This window comes from Boleophthalmus pectinirostris, unplaced genomic scaffold (genome assembly GCF_026225935.1).
Source record: "Boleophthalmus pectinirostris isolate CB_2022bp ecotype Guang Dong unplaced genomic scaffold, ASM2622593v1 HiC_scaffold_19, whole genome shotgun sequence".
Lineage (NCBI taxonomy): Eukaryota > Metazoa > Chordata > Actinopteri > Gobiiformes > Gobiidae > Boleophthalmus > Boleophthalmus pectinirostris.
In genome coordinates, this window is record NW_026571140.1 from 36603799 (window position 1) to 36631631 (window position 27833).

The window sequence follows — 27833 nt, forward strand, 5'->3', positions numbered from 1 at the left end:
GTGACGCTCTGTTTACCTCCGGAGGTCGAGGAGTTGCTCAGAAGTGACACCGAGGATGAAGAATTGAATGGATTTAGTGATTTGGAGTGAGATGGAGAGTTTGGTAAACTTGTTCTGTTCTGTTGTTTATGTTATAGTTTATCTGAGGAACTGTTCATATGTGACGTTAACAGTCTGTTGTTCTCTGTTCTATTGTTTTTACTAGAACTTTCAAGATGAAATGTCGGTCCCTGATCAGTGATTTTTTCAAATAAATTTCCCCCAAAAAGTGCGACTTATAGTCCAAAAAATACGGTATAAAAATTTCATGATTCAGTTTCCGATTTTGGATTCTGAATTTTTGTATTTGATTCGATATTTTTGTTTCCATTTTAGTCCCAGAAATCAAATTATAATAAGATTTTTATATGTGTGTGAATACAGCCAGTGAGGAGTGGAAGAAAAAACTAGACAGAAGTCCAGTTCAAGTCATTAGAGGTGGGAGACATGCGAGTTAATCTGCATTTGTGGTTTTGGAGATATGCAGTGGTGTAGTGGGGATTATTTAAGTGGGGGTACGCGATTCGTGATGCCATTGATGTGATGAATCCCCCCCACCCCCAAAAGCCATATTACTCAACTTGATATGCCGAAATGCACACAGGTGTCATATAGTTTTTTTTTTTTTTTTTAAGAAACAATCACTTTCAGTACAAACAAAGTCACCAGCCCAGGAAAAATCTGTAATATCTGATGTTTTGGGTTTTTTTTTTCACTCAAAACGATGCAGAATCACATAGTAACATTAACATTAACTCAACATCAATCAAAACAGAACATCATCATAGGCTACAACACACGTGCCAGGACCAACCAGAACTAAACCAGGTCTGAAACCAGGTTTGAACCATTGGATGAATTTTGGACTAATTTTGGACTTGAGAGCGAAAGGGAGAACCCCAACCCCATGGAGCAGGGTGTCGCCAATCGGACGTGGTAACATTAACTCCACTCATCTGTGCATAAATGTGCTACCCCGTGAGGCGCGGAGCTCTGAGCCGGTCTAAACCTTTCTCCGGTCTGAACCGAATTTTGGACTAATTTTGGACTTGGCACCCCAACCTCATGGGCCGGGTGTCCGCAAAGCGTGATCGGAGTCCTGGTTCCTCAGTCCCAGGTCAGGTCCGGCAAGGTCACTCACTCAGTCCTAGTCCTGGAGAGTACGGAGATATGTACATTATAATATATAGGTGTGTATTCAACTAAACAAATTCTTGGTCGACTAAAGGCGTGTCCTGTTGTTCGTTTGGGCGACTAAAAAGGGGACATGGCAAAAGTTCTCAAATGTCTTACAATTCTCTGTGTATCTGACCCAAACTGCACTCAGAAGACTAGACCTGCAGGGGGAGTTCATGCAAAAAGTACTATTTATGCAGAAAAAAGTACTAGGAAGCAATGTATTTATATATAAAGACCGTAAACTTGTGAATCGTGAGTTGAATCTGCCTTTTTTAACATGTAAATACCAAAAAAGACCAAAAAATACCAAGCCAACTCACTACTTTCTCCTTTCTGCTGTTGTAATCTAAATAAAACAAACCTAAAAATACATGTCCATTTAAAACAGTTTTAAAAAGCTGCAAAAAGACATAGAATAAAATAAACTTGGAATAAAACAAACTCGCAAAGTAATCTTTTAAATTACAGGGTCCAGAATAACATGTCTGCGCTGTTGTATTACAATCTATTCTTATTTTGTGCGATTCTTGAACCTCAAACCAACATTTATTTTAGGCAGGTTTTAGCACATTTGACGATTGCTATAATATTGTTGATCTTGTTTTGTGTGGTGCTTTTGTAAACACTCAGAAGGTGCTGGTAAAATGGTAAAGTAATAAAAACAAAGTAGATTCTCACGACAAAATTGTAAATATGCTACTTTTGTCTTTGGTTCTGTCATAATCCAAAGAAATAAAATCTAAAAACGCTGAATAACCCTTATTTCTTCATGTAGTGGGCACTGAACCAGAGCAAAGGATTATGGTCCATGTAGTTCACTTGGGGTTTTTTAGCTACTGCTGCACCAAAACAATGAATATAAGCAAAGAGACTTGTAATTCAATATATTGTGATGCCCCCCGGTGTTATCATATATTAGTTATTGTTATATCTCTATAAAGCAAGAAGACAGACATTACTGGGATGGAAAATATTTTGGATTTGAGATTTAATTTGTGTGGTTGTGTCCAACAAGTATGATAATTTATTCAATACGATCTCGTACAGTTTTTGAAAGCACTGAAGTGGGCTCTCGGTTATATTTTGTGCAAGAAATTAACCTAAATAAACCTGGAAAATCTGCTCAAAGGTAAATGGTCACATTTTTATTTAGAGGTTTTTTAAAGGCACTCAAAGCTAGCCAGGCTGGCGCTACCGAGTGCCTCTGCTCAATTTAATTTCTCTCCAGGGACTAGGTCAGAATCGGAATTCATTAGTCGGCTCGCAAAAACCTCGGAAGTGCAAATTCAGGCAGCAACCAATCAGCGAAGAGCCATAGATTCTGTGTTGGAAACGATTCCCGAGATCGAGGATTTAAAGCCGGGAGAAAGACGTTATTGTCCTTCTTCCTACGAGATTTGGGAAAAGCTTAATATACCAGTTAAACCCGTTAGCAGCGCATTACATATGTGACGACCAAACAGCAGCAAATGGTTAAATGTTTAATGTTGCTGTATATAAACACAGTCCTATTACTGTAAATGCTGCACTGTTACTTTTATTGTACATAATCATTTGAAAGTCTTTTTTTTTTATTATTATTATTTTTAAGCCTTTATCTATTATCTGTTTTATTGCATGTTACATCCCTGCTGTTCTTGAATTGCGCGTTGCAACACTGGAATTGCCCCACTGTGGGACTAATAAAGGCATATCTTATCTTATCTTCAATAAAAAAGTACCCGTCTACCGTCAAGCGAACAAATCCTAATGCTGCGAGGTCACACGGTTTCCACAAAGTGAAACGGGCTGATGAATCAGGATTGTGATGGCCCACGATGTCACTAAATATTAGTTATTGTTATACCCTGACAAAGCAAGAAAAAAGACATTGAGATGGAAAATACTTTGGATTTGAGATAGAATTTTACACAACTCAAATGTGAGTGTGTTTTAAGCAAGAAATTAACCTAAATAAACCTGGAAAATTTGCTCAATGGTAAATGGTCACATTTTGGTCAAACTTTTCCATCTTCAAGGCACTCAAAGCGCTTTACAACAAGGAAACATTCACCCAAGTCTGTGCAATTAATTGATTTTTGATCTCAATTTGGATTTGTCTGTCAAACGATCTCCGAACTCATATTTGAGTTGAAACGATTTACGTGCCAGCGAAAGTGAAGACCGGGGCGCATAATGGGGAGCTACGGTAATGATTATATCCATAAACTCACTGATGTTTTTCTATGCCTTATTTCATCTTCAAAGTATATTTTATTCATTTTATGTTTCATACATCGCAAAACTGCTCTAAGGAACACTACAAAAGTTTTAGAACACCCTAATTTTTCCAGTTAGTTATTGCAATTGAAGTTGTGCAAGTCAAATGAAGAGCTTGAAATGGTACAAAAAGGTAAAAACTGAACAGAAAAAAACGATAAAAGATACAAAACACAAGTCCAAACTCTGCCAAAACTACCTCAGGAAAAAAGAACAAGATGGTAAAACTTGAAAACATGAAGTGTCCAGCACAGTGTCCAGACTTAAACTCCCATCGAGCTGGTTTGGGATGAACTGGACAGAAGAGTGAAAGTCAAGAAACCTACAAGTGCCACACATTTATGGAAACTTCTGCAACAGACTTGGGAAGAACTTTCTGAAGAATATTTGATTTCTTTTGTAAAAAAAAATGAGCCACGAGTGTGTTCAGCTGTTATATCTGGACACTTTCATGAATCACAAGTTTAGAATACGTTTTGGTCAATAGTAAACAATCCGTGTATCATTCGTTCATTCGTTTTTCAATATAAAACCAAAAATAAGAAAACGAAAAAACAACAGTTTTCTTCGCTATTTGTCTCCAAAACCAAAATGAAAAAATGGATAACGATTCGTTTTTTCAGTTTTCGATTTTATGTTTAAATGAAGAATGGAAAAAACGGATAACGGCCGTTTCCCGTTTACGTGACTTCCGTGACTTCCGTGACTTCCGTGACTGCGATGCCGAACTTTTGCACCGGGTATGGACTAAACTAGGACTGATCCAGGTCTGAGACCAGACCGAGACCAGAGCAGGACCAGAGCGGGACTGGGGCAGACTCCAAGCTTTGACTCTGAGCCTCCGCGGGGTCCAAGCCTCAGCTTCGAGCTCCGGCCCTGTCGTGGGCTCTGAGCCTCCGATCTGATCTCGGTCTTGTCTCGGTCTCGTCTCAGTCTCGTCTCGGTCTCGTCTCGGTCTCGTCTCGGTCTCGTCTCGGTCTCGTCTCGGTCTCGTCTCGGTCTCGTCTCGGTCTCAGGCCCGCTCCGGTCCCGGTCTGGTCCCAGTCTCAGTAGCGCTCTGGTCCCGGTCTGGTCCCGGACCTGGTCCATTTGAACCAAAAGCTCTTAGTTCGGTTCGTTTTCGTTGGTGTGAAAGCGTCAGTTGGATGTTTTGCACCACCTCGGAACCAGCCGCGGTTCTGGAGCAGCCCGTCCGGACCTGTAGTCCACAGCGCATTCTCACTTTCCCCGCACGGACCCAGCGCGGAGACGATGACACGGAACCGCTTGGACCACTGGTCTCGGTCTCAGTTCCGCTCTGATCCCGCTCTGGTCTCGGACCTGGATCGGTCCCGGTTCAGTCCGTACGCTGTGCAAAAGTTCGGCATCGCAGTCACGGAAGTCACGTAAACGGGAAACGGCCGTTATCCGTTTTTTCCATTCTTCATTTAAAAACAAAATCGAAAACTGAAAAAACTGATAATTATTCGTTTTTCATTTTGGTTTTGGAGACAAATAGCGAAGAAAACTGTTGTTTTTTCGTTTTCTTATTTTTGGTTTTATATTGAAAAACGAATTAACGAATGATACACGGATTGTAAACTGTTAAAAAATGGAAAAAGGGTGATGTTCTAAAACTTTTGAGTGGTTCATGTACATAGTTGCAGCCTATATTAATTTCCGATGTGAAAGTTTTGCTGAAATGATCAATAACAAAGTGTTTTTTTGAGAGAGACTTGCTGAATAAATGCATCAACACAATGATTTTAAGGTCGAGAGCAGGATTCAAACCACCAACCTTCTGATTAGTGAACAAACGCTCTTACCAACTGCGCTACTGCCGCTCAAGTGACTTTGTTAAATAATAAAAAACTCAAATAATTCCCAGTAGCAACCACACAGACAAAGCCAAGATGTCTTTTCACTCAGGTCAGGCAGAGGGACCGAGTCAGCAATAAAAGGATCACACATATTTATTTGGGCATCTGGAAAATGCATTAGTTTGTATGCACTTTCCATCTAGGTACAGAACATTAAATTATTATTATTCCTGTACACGTTTTACATTTCTGAAGTGCCATGAGCAGAACTGTAATAAGATCTGATCCCCGAGTATTTGATTTTCCATCGACCTGACCCGACAGCGGTCTTAAAGTGCTCCAAAGTGGAAAGAATCATATAAAAAGTGGGTTTTAATTCTGTTTCTTTAACCAGTGCTATTGAAAAGTGCTTTTTCAGAGTTTCAGATGAAGCGTCATCACTGCAGTTTCCAGGTCAGTCTTTTCTTATGACGTTTTCAACCACCTTCTCCAAATGCGGTCTGTCTACGCTGGTACTAACTTTTTCCTCTCCAGCGTGAGTGTAACCAAGGATAATAAATAAAACAATAAAACAAAAACTTAGACGGAATACAAGAATCATAATTAATCGCAGTGAAGACCTTTTTTGTTATAAAACATTAAAGGTCCATTGTGTACCTTTTCTAGTAGAGGCGCGTCTAATGTTTTTTCTCCATGGAGATGATGTTGTTTTGTCTGGAATGTTTCAAAGTTGCCACGTTTACATGAGAGGTTTAATTCAGAAAAAAAAAATAATAATAATTCTGAATTCCGCTTTAAAAAGATCATATAAACACTTAACTTCTAATGATTATTGAAAATGATTATTTATATTTAAACTTAATTCCTAAGTAAGTTGGTGGTTTATTCCGATTTTAAAGCCAAATTAATTTATTTCTTGATCATGCAAATGTTATGTTTATTCTTCTTAATAATAATTCCGGTCATTCAGTGCATGCTTGTTGGGTCGCTCTTTCGGCTCCACCAGTCCTGGCTTCGGACTTTCTTCCATGTCTCTTTGGATTTGCGAGCGGGACGCGGGAGTGGGCTGAGGTAGAGCAGCCGCTGACTCAGTTCGTCTTCTTCCTCCATTCTCCTCCTCAGCTCACAGACGTAAAGAGTCGTGACAGAATTCCCCGGCTGCTGCTTATTTAACATCGGAACCACTGCAAAAAAAGTTTGTCTCATGTTTGTGTCCGTGTCCTAACGACAAACTGAGATGACAGAAAAGCCGGTAGCAGCTGAAGTGTTTTATTCTGGTCGTCGTAAATACGTTCGTGTCCCTGTCCAATCAGAACCCTTCCACACCCCCAGACGTTGATCGGAATTAAATAAAGACAATTTAACGTGATTTCCATGTAAACCTCAATTCAGAATTATTATTTCCATGTAAACTCAAAAGGAGAATATTTTAATTCCAAACAATTTAATTCAGAAGAGAAAGTGGTGCTCCGTTTACCTCTGGAGGTCGCAGAGTTGCTCAGAAGTGACACCGAGGATGAACAATTCAATGGATTTATTGATTTGGAGTGAGATGGAGAGTTTGCTAAACTTGTTCTGTTATTTTATGTTATAGTTTATCTGAAGAACGGTTCATATGTGACATTAACAGTCTGTTGTTCTCTCTTCTATTGGTATTAATATAAGTTTCAAGATGAAATGTCGGTTCCTGGTCTCTGTTTTATCAAACAAATTTCCCCCAAAAAGTGTGAATTACAGTCCGGTATGACTTAAATTACTTTTTTCTTCTTCATTACGCATTTACTGGCTGCAACTTGTACTCCAGAGCGCCTCATAGTCCGAAAAACACGGTACTGAATATAAATGGTGGCCCTCACTTCTGTAATTGCTGCTGTCAGTCTTCTTATTCTGACCTTAAAATGTTTGTATTAACCCGTACAAGCGTATTATTTTGCCATTTCGCTCATAAATCAAGATATGAACATTAATAACAGGCCAACGAGATGCCTTTTTTCTCTGAGGAATGCTCCTGCTAGCGTCAGCAGTTTTGATTGTGCACTTAGTCCATTTCTACACAGTCTATGGTTTGAATTTGACATTAAACTCCAAAATATCAGACTGTCACAGGGATCACATCACAATCTTGAGTTTCACCACATTGCCCAGCCCTGCTCAACTTTAAATATAAAGTGAAAGTAAAAGCACTCACTCTACGTCCTCGTAGAAAGTCTCCAGCTCGTCCCTCTGCTCGTCCAGAGAGGAGTCCAGGTCCAGGTAGTTTCCACTGGGAGAGAGCTGCAGCGTGCATTCCTCCAACTGAAACAGAAGACACTCAATCAGACATACAAAGAAACAAGTGTTGACCTCATTCTGCACATTTTTTACTCTAAATGTGACTAAACCGTGCTTTATTTGTGGTGGCGGTGCACAGATTCTCTAGCCTGATGCACAAGATGGTTTCACTTCTTGGAAACCGTCTGACCTCAGAGCATTAGGATTTGTTCGCTCAACAGTAGGCGGGTATTTTTTTATTTAACCAGTTTGGTCGTGACATATGTAATGCTCCAAATCTTATAGGAAGAAGGGCAATAACGTCTTTCCCCTTGCTAAAATTCACCAAACATTCTTTTTATTCCACCTTTAAATCCTCGATCTCTGGAATCGTCGCCAACACAAAATGTCTGTCTTCGTCTACATCCATTACAACGCTTTGTTTACTGTTGTGTTGTACCACAAATGGGACCCAGACAGGCGCTTGAGTTTGACGTCATGGCTTCACAGATCTTCGCTGATTGGCCGGTGCGAGATCTACAACTTTCTGGGTTTTTGCAAACCGTCTATTGTATTCTAATTCCTGACCTAGTCGCTGGAGAGAAATGAAATTGAGCAGAGGCACTGTCTACTGATTCTCTGGGAGGTTTTTAAGACGTCCTTGTTGTCTGTATAGAAAATATCTGCCTCTTTTAAAATAATACAACCCCAATGATGATAATGGAGCCCATGACAACTTCTGGAATAAGGTGAACACACTGAAACATACACAATCAGTCATACAGGGAGAGAGCTACAGTGTGTTCTCCTCCAACACAATACTCTGTCACTAAAACAGTGTTAAATATCATGTGTGACACATGTTTTCACTGAGCAGGAGCTGTTTAGAAAGTACTGTACAAGCTCCAAGTCAAAGCCTCATCCTGAGACGTTCAGCAGGGCCAGTGTGAGATAGTATTTTGACCCCCATAGTATATTATTATTATTATTATATAGATACCGCTATAGTAAAATCCCCCATAGGATTTTGACTCCTCTTACTTTTTTCTTTACTAGTTACTTATATGATCATTATTTCTCATGTAATTTACTTTTATTATATATTACTACATATTCACTTTCTTTTAAAGGTATTTTAAGGAATGTTTTGATGAATAACGACTTGATATTTTGTGTAAATGTAATGCATTGCATATAAAATTGCACATACAGAGCAATCTTGTCACATCTTTTTATATTGTATTTTACATTGTTATGGTTTTTAGTTTGCCATGTTCAGATAATCCTTAATTGTAATGTCAATTTAGGCAATGGTTTTTAAGGAAAATGACCTTGAATTTAGTCATGTTGTGTTATTAAATCTTCTCATATCCCCTATTTAACTACTCAACTGATCAGTCATGTCTATTTTAACAAGATTCCAAATCATTATACATCACTTTGATTAACTAACTAATTAATAACTAATCTCATTTTCAGTAAAATATGTGTTTAAAAAACTAAGTAATTTTTAACACTCAAAAGTTATAATCGACATAAAAAATGCATCTGAGTTCTTCAAAAAACACTTTTAAATATGTCAATATTTTTTTATTTGCAGATATAGTATTAATAGTCAAAGTTTTTCTATAGAATTTAAGTTCTTTATTATAAAATATAGATTTTCACAGGTGGGTCACCATACCATAATAGGATTCTGACCCCGGGGTCAAAATACTACATGGTATGTTGACCCTGGGGTCACCTCACTGCGGGGTCAGAATCCTCTACCACACCGGGCCTGATTAAGGGCCTGTTTACACAAGAACGCTTGTGGGTAAAAACTTTTAAAAAAAAAAAAAATTTCAGAAGAGCTTTTCATTTAGACAGTGACACCGTTTTTGGGGTTTAAAAATGCAAAAAACTGAAACCTCCCTCCAGAGTGGAAAAGTTGAATAGACTCGCCGTAGTGTTTCCATCTACACTGCCCAAGATGCAAAACTCTGGTCAGATCTTTTCACGTCACGTATGCGTTTATGTCACATCACCGCCGAGCCTCCTGGCATGCATACCCAATCGAATTCCACACACTTTTGCGTCACCATAGCCATGCAGATTTCCTCCTGAAAACGCTCATCTGAATGTGGAATCAAAAAACGCAACGCTACTTTTGCGTCCTCTGTTCAGACCGTCATCATGTAAATGTAGCCTCAGACTTGAATGGGAGAATACTGAGCATACAGATGCCACAGTGCCCAAAACTGTTGTTGTGTCCTTGGGCCACACTAGAATGAATGTGGTGAGCGCTGGTGGTGTCTGGAGGGGCAGATGGCATAAACTGTCAGCCTCGCTTCTGCCCCAAAACTAAACAACCACTATAAATGTTGTGGCCTTTTGCAGTGGGAGTTGAAAGGACACTCCAAATCACATGTGTTACTGTGCAGAGTGCATCCTTTTGGAAAATGAGACTGCAGCTGGCCCACATGCATTCTGTATGAGACTCATCAGGTTACACTACAATAAAAGGCCAATGAGACGTGTCTGTGTGTTAAACCCGGGTCAGGACAAACTCTCCGCTGTCGGGGACAATATAAACAAAACTAATATAACCAGTTCTACTTTCCTCTGTCAGAAAAAACAACACAGTGACAGGAGCACAGAGACTGACGGTGTGTGCGTGATTGGAGATTATAGATGAACAAGATGAATGAACTGAGCAGAGACTTGAAAGGTCAGACTTGGAAAACGGTGCTCAAAGGAAACATATAAAACAAAGTAAACATTTATAAGCTTGTTACAATTGTTTTCCAGTATCGTCGGCTTACTCAGAGTTAATTGTATTTCGATTGACTCATGCATCTTTGTTTGAGCAACCAAAAGAGAATCAAATAAAAGCAGCTTTTATGTACTGCGAGCTTCCACCTCCACAAACCTGACTCTTGTTTAGCACGGCCTAAACAGTTCCATGGAAATTAACCTTTCCTGAATGATCTTGAGCTGCATCAAAACAAGTATAAAAGCACATGGACCACTGAGGGATTACACAGATATAAGACCACATGGGAATATAAAAAGAAAGTACTGCGATTTAATGTTGAAAGTCACATTCTGTTGTCTAAAGCAGCGGTTTTCAACAGGAAAGAGCCACACAAACAAGTGAAGAAAAAATAATGGACGGTCCACATCTGTACACATCTGCAGCAGTATTGATATCGGTGATTGTCTGTGTATGTATCAGCTGTAAAATGATGTCGCCATTCAGACAAACTACTCGTAGTTTAGAGCGTCACCTTTTTTGCCTCGTATACGCCGCATAGACCATGTCTCTAAACCAGGTCTAAACCAGAACTAAATCCAGGAATAAACCAGCAGTAAACCAGCAGTAAATCAGGACTAAATCAGGACTAAACCAGGTCTAAAAACCAGGACAAAAATTATGTCACCATTCAGACAAAGTACTCATAATTTGGAGCGTCACCTTTTTTGCCTTGTATACGTCGCATAGACCGCCTCTAAACCAGGTCTAAACCAGGTCTAAACCAGAACTTAAACCAGGAATAAACCAGCACTAAATCAGGTCTAAACCAGGACTAAACAACACTAAACCATGACTAAAACCAGGACTAAAAACCAGGACTAAAACAAGGTCAGACTACTAAACCAAGTCTAAACCAGGTCTAAACCAGGTCTAAACCAGGTCTAAAACAGGACTAAACCAGGACTAAACCAGCACTAAATCAGGTCTAAACCAGGACTAAACAACACTAAAACCATGACTAAAATCAGGACTAAAACCAGGACTAAAACCAGGACTAAAACCAGGACTAAAATCCAAGACTAAAACCAGGACTAAAAACCAGGACTAAACCAGGACTAAACAGGTCTAAAACCAGGTCTAAACCAGGTCTAAAACCAGACTAAACCAACTAAACCAGCACTAAACCAGCACTAAACCAGGACTAAACCAGCACTAAATCAGGTCTAAACCAGGACTAAACAACACTAAACCATGACTAAAACCAGGACTAAAACCAGGACTAAAACCAGGACTAAAATCCAGGACTAAAATCCAGACTAAGACTAAACCAGGTCTAAACCAGGTCTAAACCAGGAAAACCAGGACTAAACCAGCACTAAACCAGCACTAAATCAGGTCTAAACCATGACTAAAAAAATGACTAAAATCAGGACTAAAACCAGGACTAAAACCAGGACTAAAATCCAGGACTAAAATCCAGGACTAAAATCCAGGACTAAAAATCCAGGACTAAACCAGGACTAAAACCATGTCTAAACCAGGTCTAAACCAGCATGAAACCAGGTGTAAACCAGCACTAAACCAGGTCTAAACCAGAACTAAAACCAGAACTTAAACCAGAACTTAAACCAGGACTAAAACCAGGACAAAACCAGGGCTCAGTTGTCTTTACCTTCTCAAAGGGGAGGCTCACGTTCACCGAATTTGAAAAACCCTGGTCTAAAGAGTTTTTAATCATCATATCACAATCAGTACTGAGAATCGAGTCTTTCAGATTCGACAATACTACGTGCTACCTCCAGAAAGTTACACAGAATAACTAATTTTATATTCATAGTTGAACCGTATCCTTGACAGTTCTTCTCTCATGTCTATTCTTAGCCGTTTGAGTCACTTTGAGTTTCCTTGAGTCTGAATATCTGTGGTTTTAACTGAGCTCAGACTCGGTGTTTTTGGTTCTGTAATGACAGGATGTGTCACTCACTGCTCCGAGGGAGGTTCACAAATGTCTCCTCTCACAACAATGGGCTTACAGGGACAATACAAACACAAACCAGCCTGGATTTAGGTTAAACTCGGAGATAAAGATAGAAAAGAATGAAAGTGAACAAAGGAGCAACTTACAGGGGAGAATTAGAACAGTAGCAGCCAAAAGTTTGAACACGCCTTCTCATTTAAAGCTTTTTTTTTTACTACTTTCTACATTTTGGATACATACAAAACACATCAAATATATGAACGAAACAATATATACGTAATTATGTAGTAAAGAACAAAAGGTAAATAACTCAACAATGCAAAGGGTGGATACTTTGGAGGCTTTTGTTTCATTTACACGGTTTAAGTAGTTCTTTAAATACTCTATTCCACCTTGTGATGTCATGTAATGGTAGTTTTCAAGTTAACAGCTCCTTTTTGCTTTAGTTTAGTAGAAATCGGCAATTCCAAGGGCTGAAATTAGGGATGGGCATCGATCGTCGATTAATCATGAGTAAGTCAGTCAGTAAGTCTGTATTTATATAGCGCTTCTCACAAACATATGCCACAAAGACGCTTTACAGATCATTATTCAGCATTATTCATTTACTCTATACCTGGTGACGGTAAACTACTATTGTAGCTGCCCTGGGACAGACTGACGGAAGCGCAGCTGCCATGCCAATCAGTGCCATCGGTCCCTCCAACCACCACCATCACTCACACACACACCACTTTCATACTAGGCAATGTGGGTGAAGGGTTTATTAAACTAAATACATTAAAATGACATGATCTTGTTGATCTAAATACTGCAGTTGTCATGTTTAAGGCACATAACAACCTGCTCCCTCAGAGTATCCAAGAGATGTTCAAACCCAGACAGAGTGAGAACAATCAGAGAGGATCAGGCCTCTTTCAGAAAGCTCTTGTGAGGACCAGCCTGAAAAGTCACTGTCTCCATCAGAGGTGTTCATCTGCGGAATAGTCTTGATGAAACTTTAAAAGGCTCTAAAACAATTTACACATTTAAAAAAAAATATAAGACTAAAATTATAGAGAAATATAGAGAAATACAATAAATCATGTTTTACCCCATCAAACCTACAGATTAACTGTAACTCCCAATTATATTTATATATTTAAGTGTATATTATAAACCAATAGGTATAAATATTAACATGTACAGGGAGAGTGTGTGTGTGTGTATGAACATTGACGTATATTGGATTGCGTTCTGTATTGTGTAAGTGTTTACTATAACATTTAGGACATTTTCTTTCCTGCTCTCATAAAAGAGGATTTTTTTTGGTTGTTTTCTGTAAATAGTTCTGCGTCTTGTATCCTGTTATATATGTTAATAGGGTTTGGCAAAACAAGTGTTAAACTTCAGCCTAAACCCCTTCGGTCTACAGAATAACCTTATTTATATAATTTTTTTTTTTTTTTTTTGTTAAATCATTGTTATATGATGCATGATTATGTTAACTGACCGAAGAAAATAAACTACTACTACTAAGTGTCTTGCCTAAGGACACAATGACAGTTTTTGCGACTGGCGCCCCCCTGTGGCTCCTGATTTTCCCAGTGTCTCCCATCCAAGTACTACCCAGGCCCGGCCCTGCTGAGTTTCTGAGATCTGACGGGATCAGACTTTGACAAGCCGGTATGACCACGTTAAAATTGATCCACAGCCATATTAAAATTAGTATCATTATTATTGCTATTACTAATCTGCATAAATAAACTTTACAACATAAACCAGAATCACTCTAGAGTCACATCAGCCCGTTTGAGATTATAATGTGTTTAATGCAGCTTTGACACATTTGTTTAAGTTTTACAGAAACACTTAAAACCACATGGGTAATTTGCAAAAAAACTGTCAGAACTGAAGAAAACGGCTCTTTCCTTGTGCGCTGATGCGGTTCAGCTTCTGTCGGACTAAAAGGACACGACTCAGTGGAATATGAGTGTTCTGACAGAGGGATGTTGATGATGATGATGATGAGTCTGTTCTGTGTAGGGGTGTGCAAAAATATCAGAATATTGATATATCGTATCGTTTAATGTGATGATACAGTATCAATATCGTGGGCTACTGTATCGATATATCACCAAGAGTATTTTTAGGTGTGTTTTACTAAATTATTTTGTTACAGAGCTACAGTTTTGTTGCTTGTGGAGTGAAAGGAAACTCATTTATGCAACACATTTGATATTTTTACTGTTTTGATGATTAAAATGTTTGTGTTTCATATGAACTTTGCACAAGAAGTGGTTTAACAAAGACTTTTAGTATCACAGCCACGATTTAGCCTTTATTTTTTATTGAACCGTATCGAATCAATTTGAAATATATCATATCGAATCGAAAGTGCACTGTATCGAGATATGTATCGTAACGTGGCCTGTGTATCGAGGTATGTATCGTATCGGCAACTTCTTACTGATACCCAGCCCTAGTTCTGTGTTTGTGTCGCGTTGGAGATGGTTCGTGTTTTCAGAGATCAGACGTGTGCAGGTTTAGCGCAGCTCTTTATTGAACAGTCATTTCACTCACTTTTATTTATGTTGGTCGCTTTATTTATTTTGGCAACTGTTGTGATGAACAGACTGAAAAGTGTTTGTCTTTTGGACGCACGCGCAATGAACTTTATGTTGCAGTAACCGGGATACTGCGTTTACATGCATCATGGCGAAACCTGGATACTCAAAAAACCCGATCATACCCGGGACACTGATGTACATAATAAACACACTCACTGAGTCCTACAGTGTCTCCAAGGAGCCAGAGCCCAAACGTGGGACTGTGAGGCCGAAACTCCAGTGTTTGTGTCAGACGCAACCTCGTCTCTTTACACCTACATTCCGGTTTGTTGATTAAAAATGAACATATTTGACGAAATTCTTAATGATCAACTATCGATTTGTCGACTAATCACGCCCATCCCTAGCTGAAATCATCCAAATGATTTTAGTGAAGCTGTATGGAGTTTAAAAACACAGTGGAGTACTTCCTGTTGTAAAGTGTTTTCAGTTTAAGAGAAGAACTTGGCTTAAATGTGCAGGGTCCGTGTGTTAAACATGTGTGAATGAAACAAAACACATCTCCGGGCATTTCTTTGATGAGGACAAAACATTTTAAAATAGTGTAACATGGGCTTTTTAATGTAGATTCATCTCATTTGTTTTATATCTTACCATATTTTGTAACACATGCTGTTCTAATTGAGATTTCCCAACTTTGGTTCACATTAGATTTATTACTGAATTGTTTTCAAACATTTTTTTTTTTCCGAAAAGTGCTTTGTGTTTGAACATGTTTTGTCTCTTCCAGAAAATGACTGAGGAAAACTGATCTGTCACAACAAGACCAATGGATGAGGTTTAGTGGTCACAAGATTGACTCATGTAAGCTGCAAACCAGGTGAGAATGATGATACGTTGCCAAAAACATACCTGGAATTGCGACCGCTATCTTTTGTTCAGTAGAGATTGGCAATTCCAGAGCTGTAATTGTCTAAATGATCCTAGTGAATCTGTCTGGAGTTCAAAAACACAGTGGAGAACATCTGTGGCGTCCCAAAGTGGAATGAGGAGTGTTTTAATTGACAGAAAAACTCTAAATATGCAGGATTTGTGTGTTAAACATGTGTGAATGAAACAAAACACATCTCCAGATACGTTTTTGATGAGGAAACAGCATTATACAGGTTATATTTACATTGAAACGAATCACTCTTTCACTGTATCTGAAATGATTTGTGTCCAGACACGTTGTTTCTGTTTCTGCAAGGCTTCCTTATCCACACAGCTTTGACACATCTGTTTATGTTTTACAGAAATTAAACTTAAAACCACATGGCTCATTTGCATAAACTAAGCACTGAAAAAAAACTGCTCTTTCCTTGTGACCTGATGCGGTTCAGCTTCTGTCGAGGACATGACTCAGTGGAATATGAGTGTTCTTTCTGCGACAGGTGAGTCTGTTCTATGCAAGTAGTTCTGGCTATGCTGTTTTTCTCGTTTGTCTATGGTTTTTTAAACGGTTTTCCGCAATGTCACAAACCCAGCGAATCAGAAAGGTGCAAATCACATTGACGTGTTCCAATAAGGATGCAACTAGAGCTCCTACTTCAGCGTATCAGTGTTTTCAGGCGTCCACACGGTGCTGGATCAGATCTGTACTCAGATGAATTCGTGGGAGCTGTCGGCACCACATCGTTCCGTCTCTGGAGCCGTTTTCCATCAGATTAGTGTGAACGAACACTGCATCCGCAATGAAAATCACTTGAATACGGACTAGTGTGGACAGGGCCTACATCAGGGGTGTCAAACTCATTTTGGTCCGGGGGCCGTTTCCAACCTACTATGATCCAAAAGGGGCCGGATCAGAAAACTCATGTCATATAAACCCCAAAAATAACAATAAGTTCAAATATTTGTGTAGAGAAACAAAAATCTATTACAGAAATCTTTTTTAATTGATGAACTCTTTCTTATTATAATATTATAATGTTATGAACAACCTGAAACTTTAAGAAAAATTAAATTTCAACACAATGTTTTAACAATAACTTCTATGCAAATAGGATTAAGTCAGTTTTTCTTGGAAAATCCTGCACTCGGCTCCACTTTTCTCATTTTTGACATTTTTCTGATGAGGGTGTCACGGTCAACAGTCAAAACGATCGTCCTTTAAGAGCGTTTGGAAAGAGACAAGTCTTCATTTGTGCTGCTCTGGTGGGAGGGGCCACGTACAGAGACACTGGAGACGCTGTTGTGATAAACACCACAGAAAATTAACAATATTTTAATAGAAAATATAATTAAAATATTTTAGTAGAAAATCACCCAAGGGCCACATTAAAGGTCTTGGAGGGCCGGATCTGGCCCCCGGGCCTTATGTTTGACACCTGTGGCCTACATAGTCCTTTAAAAGACAAGGAGTATGATTTTTAAAATAAGCCTTAGTTTTAGCGAGGAAAGAGTTTTTTACAGCAATTTCGTAACCACGATTTCACTGTTGGGAGAGGTTTAAAAGTGAGCTACCCCCGTTTCTGGTTGATCATTCCTGAACAGTGAGCCATGCTTGACATTGGTCATGCTCTTACTTCATAGTTTACAAAACACAGAGGAGAATCCTGTTTAGACAAGACAAAGCACAACAATCAACATTACCCAATAAGAACTTGCCCTTAAAAATGCACCAATCCAGTCGTTTCAGTTCAGATACTGATTTCGATACGACTCTATAGATGTTGTAAGCAGCATTTACTTTATTTATACTAAAATAAAATAAGGCAAAACTGAATCAAATGTGTTACATAAGTGTTATTTATCTCTCAAGCAAATAAAAACAACTTTGTAAATAAAAATTCAAACATTACAATACTCCCTACAACTGCACAACAACTCACCCTTATGTAACAGATAATACTCCTACAACTGTACAACAACACCTTTATGTAACAGATAATACTCCTACAACTGTACAACAACAACACACCTTTATGTAACAGATAATACTCCCTACAACTGTACAACTCACCTTTATGTAACAGATAATACTCCCTACAACTGTACAACAACTCACCCTTATGTAACGGATAATACTCCCTACAACTGTACAACAACTCACCCTTATGTAACGGATAATACTCCCTACAACTGTACTACAACTCACCTTTATGTAACAGATAATACTCCCTACAACTGTACAACACACCTTTATGTAACAGATAATACTCCCTACAACTGTACAACAACTCACCCTTATGTAACAGATAATACTCCCTACAACTGTACAACAACTCACCCTTATGTAACAGATAATACTCCCTACAACTGTAACAACAACTCACCCTTATGTAACAGATAATACTCCCTACAACTGCACAACAACTCACCCTTATGTAAACAGATAATACTCCCTACAACTGTACTACAACTCACAACTTTTATGTAACAGATAATACTCCTACAACTACAACTGTACAACAACACCTTTATGTAACAGATAATACTCCCTACAACTGTACAACAACACAACCTTTATGTAACAGATAATACTCCCTACACAACTCACCTGTACAACTAACACCTTTATGTAACAGATAATACTCCCTACAACTGTACTACAACTCACCTTTATGTAACAGATAATACTCCCTACAACTGTACAACAACTCACCTTATGTAACAGATAATATACTCCCTACAACTGTACAACAACTCACTTTATGTAACAGATATACTCCCTACAACTGTACAACAACTCACCTTTATGTAACAGATAATACTCCCTACAACTGTACATGTAAACTCACCTTTATGTAAACAAATACTCCCTACAACTGTAAACAACAACACACACATTTAGGTTATAAATTATAATATTAGGTCCTTATGCGCTGCAGATTTTTTTAATGACGACAATGAAACTGATACTGTGGGTACTTTTTGATACCGTGGGATACTACCCAACCCTTCTGCCAATTTGCACCACTGACCCCTTCAGCACAAATAACTTAAAGTGCCACTAAAACACAGTCAGAATCATTATATTTACAATTTCTGGTAGGAAATTATTGCATTATGTTACCGAGCAACCATGTAATACAACGCGAAAACGCTCTTCTAATGTGCCCAGAAATAATGAGTAGACAAATAAAATTATCGTTTTCATAAATAGACTGGAGAGAAGAACTCAGCCTAAATATGTAGGTTTGTGCATTCAACATGTGTGGGAAAAAAAAAAAAAAAAAAAAAAGACATGGACCCTTTAAAAAGAGTTTAAAGTCCAGTCGAGGCTTGAGGATGTGGAGAGTCTTTTAAAGTCCAGGATCTGATAAGAGCCACATTCCTCCTCTGACCCTCATTACTCCCATTATGTCCCGGGCCTCAGCACTGACGGAGCCGAGACTCTCTAAACTCAGCATCTTTTTACCTACATTTTCACTAGGTTCTTACGATTCGATACAATACACGATATATGGCCATGATACGTTATTTTCTATATTACACGTGATACTCTGTGATGTATTGCTGATTTTTAAGAACCAAATTCACTTGACATACTATGAAATCGTCCATAACCAGACCCCTCCATATCTCACAGAGCTCATCCAGCCTCACCGTTCCTCCTGACGGCTCCGATCAGCCCACTCCAACCACACATGACCGCTCCTCGTTACCGTTTTTTGTCTCTCCTGTCCTTGTTTTAATGTTACGTGTTAAACTGTTAATGTTACTTTATTGTGAAACGTCTTTGTGTTACCCTGAAAAGCGCTATATAAAACCGATGTGTTATTATTAGTAGCAGAATTTCAGCAACAGTATTTCTTTGTTAAGCCACTTCTTGTGCAAAATTAATATGAAATAGATATAATTTAAACATCAAAACCGTGATTATGTCAAGTGTATTGCAAAAACACTAAATAAGCAACAAAACTGTCCTGCAGTCACAAAAAAATTGCTAAAAGATACAAATATATATATATATATATTTTGAACTTCAAATGAACTGTTTGAAATTAATTTGTATGTACAGTGAGTGTGTTGGTTTTATGTACTTCTCTGTGATTGTTGTTGTACTTTTCTCTGTCCTGTAGATAATTTCACATCAACCTGCCGAGGGACTGAAGATGGAAATTGGCCACGCTGGCTATAATCTTTACATATTTACAATTTTTAATGTTCATTAATATGTTCTATCCCTTTACAAATAAATAAACAAAAGAAATAAGATACAGCTTCCGACAATAATGATATTACATCACCAAATTTAGTATCATGATTAGGGATGGGCATGATTAGTCGATTAATCGATAATTGATCATTAAGAATTTCATCGATTACGTTAATTTTAATCGACAAACCGAATGTAGGTTGCTGTGCGTAGTGTGACCAAACAGGGTCAGTACATGTGTCTCTCTGCATCAGAAGGAGCGAGACACAAACAGTGGGTCAGTCTGCAACGTACCGAAGCACAAATGTGTATTTAACGATGACTTGTACAAGAAATTCCAGGCTTTCTGTTGCGTTCGGGACAAGTGTGAGTCCATGTGCACAGTGTATAAAGCAGGAACATATGTTTCAGTGTCCAGTGGGAAAAAGCTTTTCCAGGTGAGAGTCGCTCAATGTCGATGACGAGTCCCCACCTCCCTCCCCCCGTACGGTGTCCTGGTTTTGACAAATGCAAATATGGTCACACTAACCTGTATTCACTGAGTCGTGTCGCATCAGCGCACAAGAGCTGTAGTTTTATCTTCGCTTAGTTTATGCAAATTAGCGATGTGGTTTTAAGTTTTGTTTCTGTGAGAGTTGCACAAAACTGAATTAAACACATTATAATGTCAAACGGGCTGATGTGGCTCTAGAGTTGTCACAGTTTATATGTCGTAAAGTTGAATTTATTTATGCAGATTAGTAGTGCAGATAGTAATAATAATGATGATCATTTTAATATAAAAACGTTAATGATTAATCGATCGTCGGAAGAATTAACGATCGATTAAGAAAATTTCATCGAATGCCCATCCCTAGTCATGATACATCGATATTTCAATATTTTTATACAGTACTAATATTCATTGTCCCTCCTTATATCTACCTCATCATATTTAACAAAAGGTATTTTTAATCATCTTTCCAGCTCAAAGGCAGTGTCTCCAAACCTACAACTGTTCTCGTGTAAACAGGTCCAAAGATATGCAGAGATGCTGTATCAACAAATTTAGTATCACGATACAACAATATATCGATATTTTTGCACATTTTTACTATCTTTACTATCCCTCCTTATATCTATCCTCATTATATTTAACAACATGTATTTTTAGTCATATTTCCAGCTCAAAGCCAGTGTCTCTAAACCTACAACTGCAGTTCTCAAAAGTCACTTGGATTTCTAATCTGCTGGAATACAAGTTTCCTGATAAAAGTCTATGTTCTAATGTTTCCTCATCAAAAACAGACCTTGAGTTGTATTTTGTTTCATTCACACGTGTTTCGCACACAAACCCTGCATATTTTAAGTTGCAGGGTTTGCTTGGACAATTTCAGGCCTGGTATTTCCAATCTCTAGAGAACAAAAAATAAAATACAGCTGTTACTTCCGCTTCATGACATCACAAGGTGGAACGGAGCATTTTAAGCTTTGTAGATGTAGACAGACTAATAATAAAGAATTACTCCAACATGTGAATGGAACAAAACACTCCAAAAAAAGGCTACAGAGAACCACCGTAATACGTCTACAGATCTTCTACTGTTTTATAGAGTTGGTCCGATGTGGATTTTTATTTATTCATTTATTTTTTTCCATCTTTTTCAGACACAAAGCTCTTTATGAAGTTATTTTATTATTTCTTTTATTGTGATTGTCATACTACAGTCTCTGAGCTCTATTACACATCCATCTGAACATGTCTGAACACGTTTTGTCTATTACAGGAAATAACAGAAAAATTATCTGTCACAACAAGACCAGTGGATGTGTTTACATAAAAAAAATAAAAACAGAGTCTGAATTTAAAAATAGTTTCAGCCAGGAAAGTTTTTGAAGTCTCTTAAAGTCTCTTAGCTCTATTGCAAATCCATTTCCATTTTTAGATTAAAGGTCTAATATTACACAAAATAGATTCGTGTGAGCTTATAATCCTATTACCTCACTCTTTATTATTAGTCTGCCCACATCTCCAAAGCTCAAAATGCTCTGTTCCACCTGGAGATGTCATGAACTGGGGTGTGCAAAAAATATAAAAATATTCATATATCATATCATTTAATGTGATAATACAGAATCAATATCGTGGACTGCTGTATTGATATATTGCCGTATTTTCGTAATACTACCGTATTTTCGGCACTATAGGGTGCACTTAAAAGCCTTTAATTTCATCAAAAAAGGACTGCACGCCTTATAATCCAGAGCGCCTTATATATGAATTTATTGGGGTGTCTTAGTACGACTTTAGTAAACTACAAATCCGCACCACTTGCAGCATTACAGCTCCCGTAGTCAGGAGCATTGTGGAGTAATACATACTGTGATTCCTTTTAACATCAAAATGCACCTGTCAAGAGACACGCTTACAACGCCGACTTTAAACTCAAGGCTGTTATAAAGTTAAAGTACGAGCTGCATGGGAGCAGTGGATGAGAGAAGGTGAACACACATTCACCAAGACAGGGAGACAGCGCCAATCGACTTACGCCACAATCTGCCGATGGATCGTAGATGCCTGGGCTAAGGATCAGTATCAACTGTGGTCCGAGCTTTCACCAAGACCAGAACCATCACTGAACTGCCAGGGAACAGTAACCACACTGACTCGGATAATGACGAGAGGGATGTGGACGTGCTGGACGCCGTAATCACCCAACTGTTTGAACAATTATGATTTATTGTGAAAACACTAACAATTTCATTTAATGTGCCTTATAGTCCGGTGCGGTTTATGTGTGTAAAAAGTTTGAAAATAGGTAATTCAATGACAGTGCGCCTTATAGTGCAGAAAATACGGTAAATTATTTTGTTACAGCTACAGTTTTGTTGCTTGTTTACTGGAAGGAAACTTGTTTATGTGACACATTTAATATTTTCACTGTTTTTATGATGATTAAAATGTGTGTGTTTCATACTAACTTTGCACAAGAAGTGGTTTAATAAAGACTTTTAGTAGTAGTGGTCACAGATATCACGGTATGTATCGTATCGGCAACTTTTTAATGAAGTCATGAAGCAGTAGTTTAAGTTAACAGCTACCTTTTGCTTTTGTTCAGTAGAGCATTATTTCGCAAGGACTGGGTCGCGACCCCTAGAAAAGTTTTGGAAACACTGGAGTAGAGTTCGACAATTCCAGATCTGAAATGATCCAAATGATTCTAGTGGAGGTGTATGGAGTTTAAAACACAATGGAGCACTTCCTGTATCACCACACGAGATCACAAGGTGGAACGTTTGGAGTGTTTTCATGCGTGAATGAAACAAAACAACTCCAGGTTCGTAACATTATAACATAGATCAGAACGTAGCGTAATATGGGTCGTTTAAAGACGTATCTGATGATTCACTGAGGAATAAACTGGGAATTACACATGTGCACACAGACGAGGGAAGCTTAGATAAAAATACAGGTCTGATATATGAAAAAGGAAACCAAACGACGTCCACTGCACCCATATTAGACCCACACATACACGCTCTGCTGGCTGTTCTAACCCAGTTGCGGCGGCACGTCCCCGGGGAGCGCAGAGGAACAGGGTGGGGTCTGTAAACAGCAGATAAAGTGAAGGAGAGATGGACGGATGTAATACTAACAACAGCTCAGATAAGGCTTTCCTTCCTTTCATAGAACAGTCATTTAAAGACCGACAAAACCCGAGTCAAGATTATTTTACAGTTTTTCTTAAGAATTACTGGCACAGAAAGTGAAAAAGCAGGGAAATTAAACCTGTGAAATAAAAGAGACGTTCCACTTTCAAATTAATGTTTTTTATACTAGTCTGTGTGGTCTTGTACTTGTTCTGATACAGCTCAAGATAATTCTAAAGCTATTCAGGAGTTTTGTTCATGTCTGTCCTGTAAATGTGACTTTTTTAGTATCTACCATATTTTTTGGACTATAACTCGCACTTTTTATCATAGTTTGGGTGTTTCCTGCGACTTATATATTAAAATCTTCACACTGACAGGTGGGAGAGACTCTAGTCTTGTGTGTCAGTATCTGCTGTCACTTGGCTCTACTGTGCATGTCTCCTGCAGAAAGAGCCTCTGTCCCGTCTGTGTCATGTCAGTTTTTTGTTTGTTTGTTTGTCTGTTTTTTTGGATAATAAAAAAATGTATAAATAAAAAAGTTACAATGTCAGTCGTTTGCACCATTACTTCTGTACCACTGAAAATGTAAAATTTGAGCGATTTTAGTGACACCAAAACCATCCAGTCAGGATTCAGAAAGGCCGGAATAATTCTAACTGGAACTGATGCGGAGTCTGACGATAGCGACACAGAAGAGGAAGCGGCGTCTGTTTACCTCCAGAGATCACGGAGTTGCTCAGAAGTGACACCGAGGATGAAGAATTGAATAGATTTAGTGATTTGGAGTGAGATGGAGAGTTTGGTAAACTTGTTCTGTTCTGTTGTTTATGTTACAGTTTATCTGATGAACTGTTCATATGTGACGTTAACAGTCTGCTGTTCTCTCTTCTATTGTTATTACTGGAACTTGTCTTTCAAGATGAAATGTCGGTTCTTGGGTCTCTGATTTTATAAACTAAATTTCCCCCAAAAAGTGCAACTTATATATGTTTTTTTCTTCTTCATTATGCATTTTTTGGCTGGTGTGACTTACTCTACGGAGAGACTTAAAGTTGTGCTCAAATAAGTATCTTGTTTTAGTATTGAATTGATTAGTATCTGATTTTTGGTACTTTTGACAACTCTATTAAGTGATTTTAAACATAAAGCATTCTGTAACTTTTCTTATGGAGGGTCTGTCATCTGCTTATTTCTATGGAGATGTCTGGAATGTTCCACAGCATGACATTAAAAAGCTCTACCTTACATTTATTTAATTACAGGTGGTTTTATAGCTCAAAAATACAAAAAAAACCCCAAAAACAAAAACAAAAACAAAAAAACAAACAGATTCTCCACAGATCTGACCTCTAACTTGGTCTGGTTTGGTTTCCGTGAAGATAGAAAGTTTTAATGCCACACTATAAAACATTCCAGACAAAGCAATAACCACTTAACGGAGAAAAGCATTAGACGTGCCCTGCACAAGAAAAGTTACACAATGCACCTTTAATCCACATGTATATTGTTAATCGAATGTTTTCTGTGAAACTTGTATCACTGACCCAGTAAGAGGTGTGTCACATAAAAAGAATGTGCTGAGACATGAGCAGAGGGAGGAGTGCACAGATAATTCACCTGTCACAGAAACAAGCTCCTGTTATGATGGACAAGATGAAAGTTAAAAGTACATGGTGCAACTTTACTGGTGGAGGGTCCGTCAAATGCTTTTCTCCGTGGAGATGTTATTGCTTTGTCTGGAATGTTTCTTCAACTTCATGGAGACCAAACCAGACCAAGTTACAGGTCAGATCTGTGGAGAGGCGACCCCGCTCACAGTCACAATCTGTTTTTTCTACTTATTTTTGAGCTATAAAACCACCTGTAATTAAATAAATGTAAAGTAAAGCTGTTTAATGTCATACTGTGGAACATTCCAGGCAGAGCAATGACATTTCTACAGAAAAAAAAACAGGTGATGGACCCCAAAAAAGTTACACGGTGCACCTTTAAGACCCTTGCCCTCATATTTGAGTGAACACAATTAGTACAACTGCAGCCACTATGTGATAAGTAGCACTGGGCATCATTAAGAAGTTGCTGATACATTACATGCCTCGATACACAGTGCCACTTTCGAGTTGAATCTTTCGATTCGATTCGAATATATTTCAAATCGATTCAGTACGGTGCAATAAAAAATAATGGCTAAATCAGGCCTGTGATACTAAAAGTCTTTGTTAAACCACTTCTTGTGCAAAGTTCATATGAAACACAAACATTTTAATCATCAGAACTGTGAAAATGTCAAATGTGTCACATAAACGAGTTTCCTTTCTTTTAAACAAGCAACAAAACTGTAGCGCTGTAATGAAATAATTTAGTACAATATACCAAAATATACTCTTGGTGATATATCGATACAGCAACCCCTGATATCGATACTGAATCATCACATTAAGCAATACGATATATCGATAATTTGATATTTTTGCACACCCCTAGTGATCAAAGCTCTCATTAAATTTAATTAAAGAAGGGGTATTATGCAAAGTCCTTCTTCTGTATAGGTTTCACCCATGTTGTTCCCTCTAAAACAGGGCTGTCAAACATACGGCCCGGGGGCTGGATCCAGCCCGCCAAGACCTTTAATCTGGCCCTCGGCTGATTTTCTACAAAAATATTTTGATTATATTTTCTATTAAAATATGAGTAATTTTCTGTGTCTCTTATCACAGCAGCGTCTCCAGTGTCTCTGTACGTGGCCCCTCCCACCAGAGCAGCACAAATGAAGACTTGTCTCTTTCCAAACGCTCTTAAAGGACGATCGTTTTGACTGTTGACCGTGACACCCTCATCAACAAAATGCCAAAAATGAGAAAAATGGATGCCGAGTGCTGGATTTTCAAAGAAAAATTTACTTATTCCTGTTTGCAAACAAGTTAATGTTAAAACATTGTGTTGAAATTGCATTTTTCTTAAAGTTTCAGGTTGTTCATAATATTATAATATTTTGTAAAGTTCATCAATTAAAAAAGTATTTCTGTAATAGATTTGTGTTTCTCTGCACAAATATTTGAGCTTATTGCTATTTTTGGGGTTTATATGTCATGACTTTTCTGATTCAGCCCCTTCGGGATCAAAGTAGGTTGGATACAGCGCCCGGACCAAAATGAGTTTGACACCCCTGCTCTAAAAAAACACGCCTGATGAGGTTTTAGATCCATCCATGCATGTTTAAGTAATTTAGCAATCTCTTCTGGGCCCTCTCCTTATGATTAGCTGTAAGATTCTGTGCAAAGCCACGTCCACAAGCCTAGATACATCACCCATGCTCCCACAAGACAACTCTTCATAAATATACAACAACTTCACAAATCTGACGAGATGCGTAGTAGTTAAATTAGCAGAATGACTTTTGACTCAGAGCGTCAAAAGTGAAAGTGAAACTCCTAAAACATGTTAATTTGTTGTTTGTTGTTGTGTTCAGCAAATTCAGCATTTTCAAAAGGTATTTCAAGGTAACACTGTGATCTAGATATGTTATGTGTGAGCAATTAAGAAGTAAAATACACCCTCTAAAAAAACACCCCACCTTTAAAGCCTTTCCTAAACTCTATCAATATTTGTACTGGAATTTAAACAGCTGTATAGGCGACATTTCTCAGAATTCTTTTGAGTAAATAAATAACTACTGTTTAATGTTGACATGTGACAATGCTGACATCTCTCTATCTACATTTTTGTTCATTAAAATTTTCATTTCCTTGATTATTATGTCAATTGTGGTAAACTGTTTATTGGTTTGAAACCCAAGGAACATAATGTGGCGATTAAGGGCAATAAACTTGATAAGAAAATAAAGCAACACTGACTCATGTTGTAAAGGTGGGGACTTGATTGGTGGTTGGAATGCAGCTCCAGACTTTTTCTTTAATAATTGACGCGGAAAACGACTTCAGGGAAACAACAAAAGTGACGTCATTTTATCCAGGTCGGGCATGATAACACATTTTGAAATGCGACGTACTGCTGAAGAAAATATAAACAAATGGTAATGCTGAAACTAATTTTAACTACGCCACAGACGCAAAAAACAGGATTATCCCAAACGGCGAAGTGGCAAAGGTCCTGGGTTTGTTTCTGGGGCCTTTCTGTGTGGAGTTTGCATGTTCTCTGTGTGTCTGTGTAGGTTTCCTCCAGGTGCTCTGGTTTCCCGTACCACTAAAAACATGGACAATAGGGTTCCCTGTGGGGCCAGGACTCTCCTTAAAAAGAGATTCTTACC

General features: G+C 38.2%; 1 protein-coding gene across 3 annotated transcripts in view; it reads right to left on the minus strand.

Annotated features, from left to right (window-relative positions):
- Positions 1-27833, minus strand: part of fhod1 (formin homology 2 domain containing 1) — a 155348-nt gene that overhangs the window by 117757 nt on the left and 9758 nt on the right. For all 3 annotated transcript variants that reach the window (XM_055154410.1, XM_055154409.1, XM_055154408.1), the window contains exon 2: positions 7465-7571. In XM_055154410.1, coding sequence (XP_055010385.1) covers positions 7465-7571 — 107 coding nt within the window. The remainder of the gene's footprint in view (positions 1-7464; positions 7572-27833) is intronic.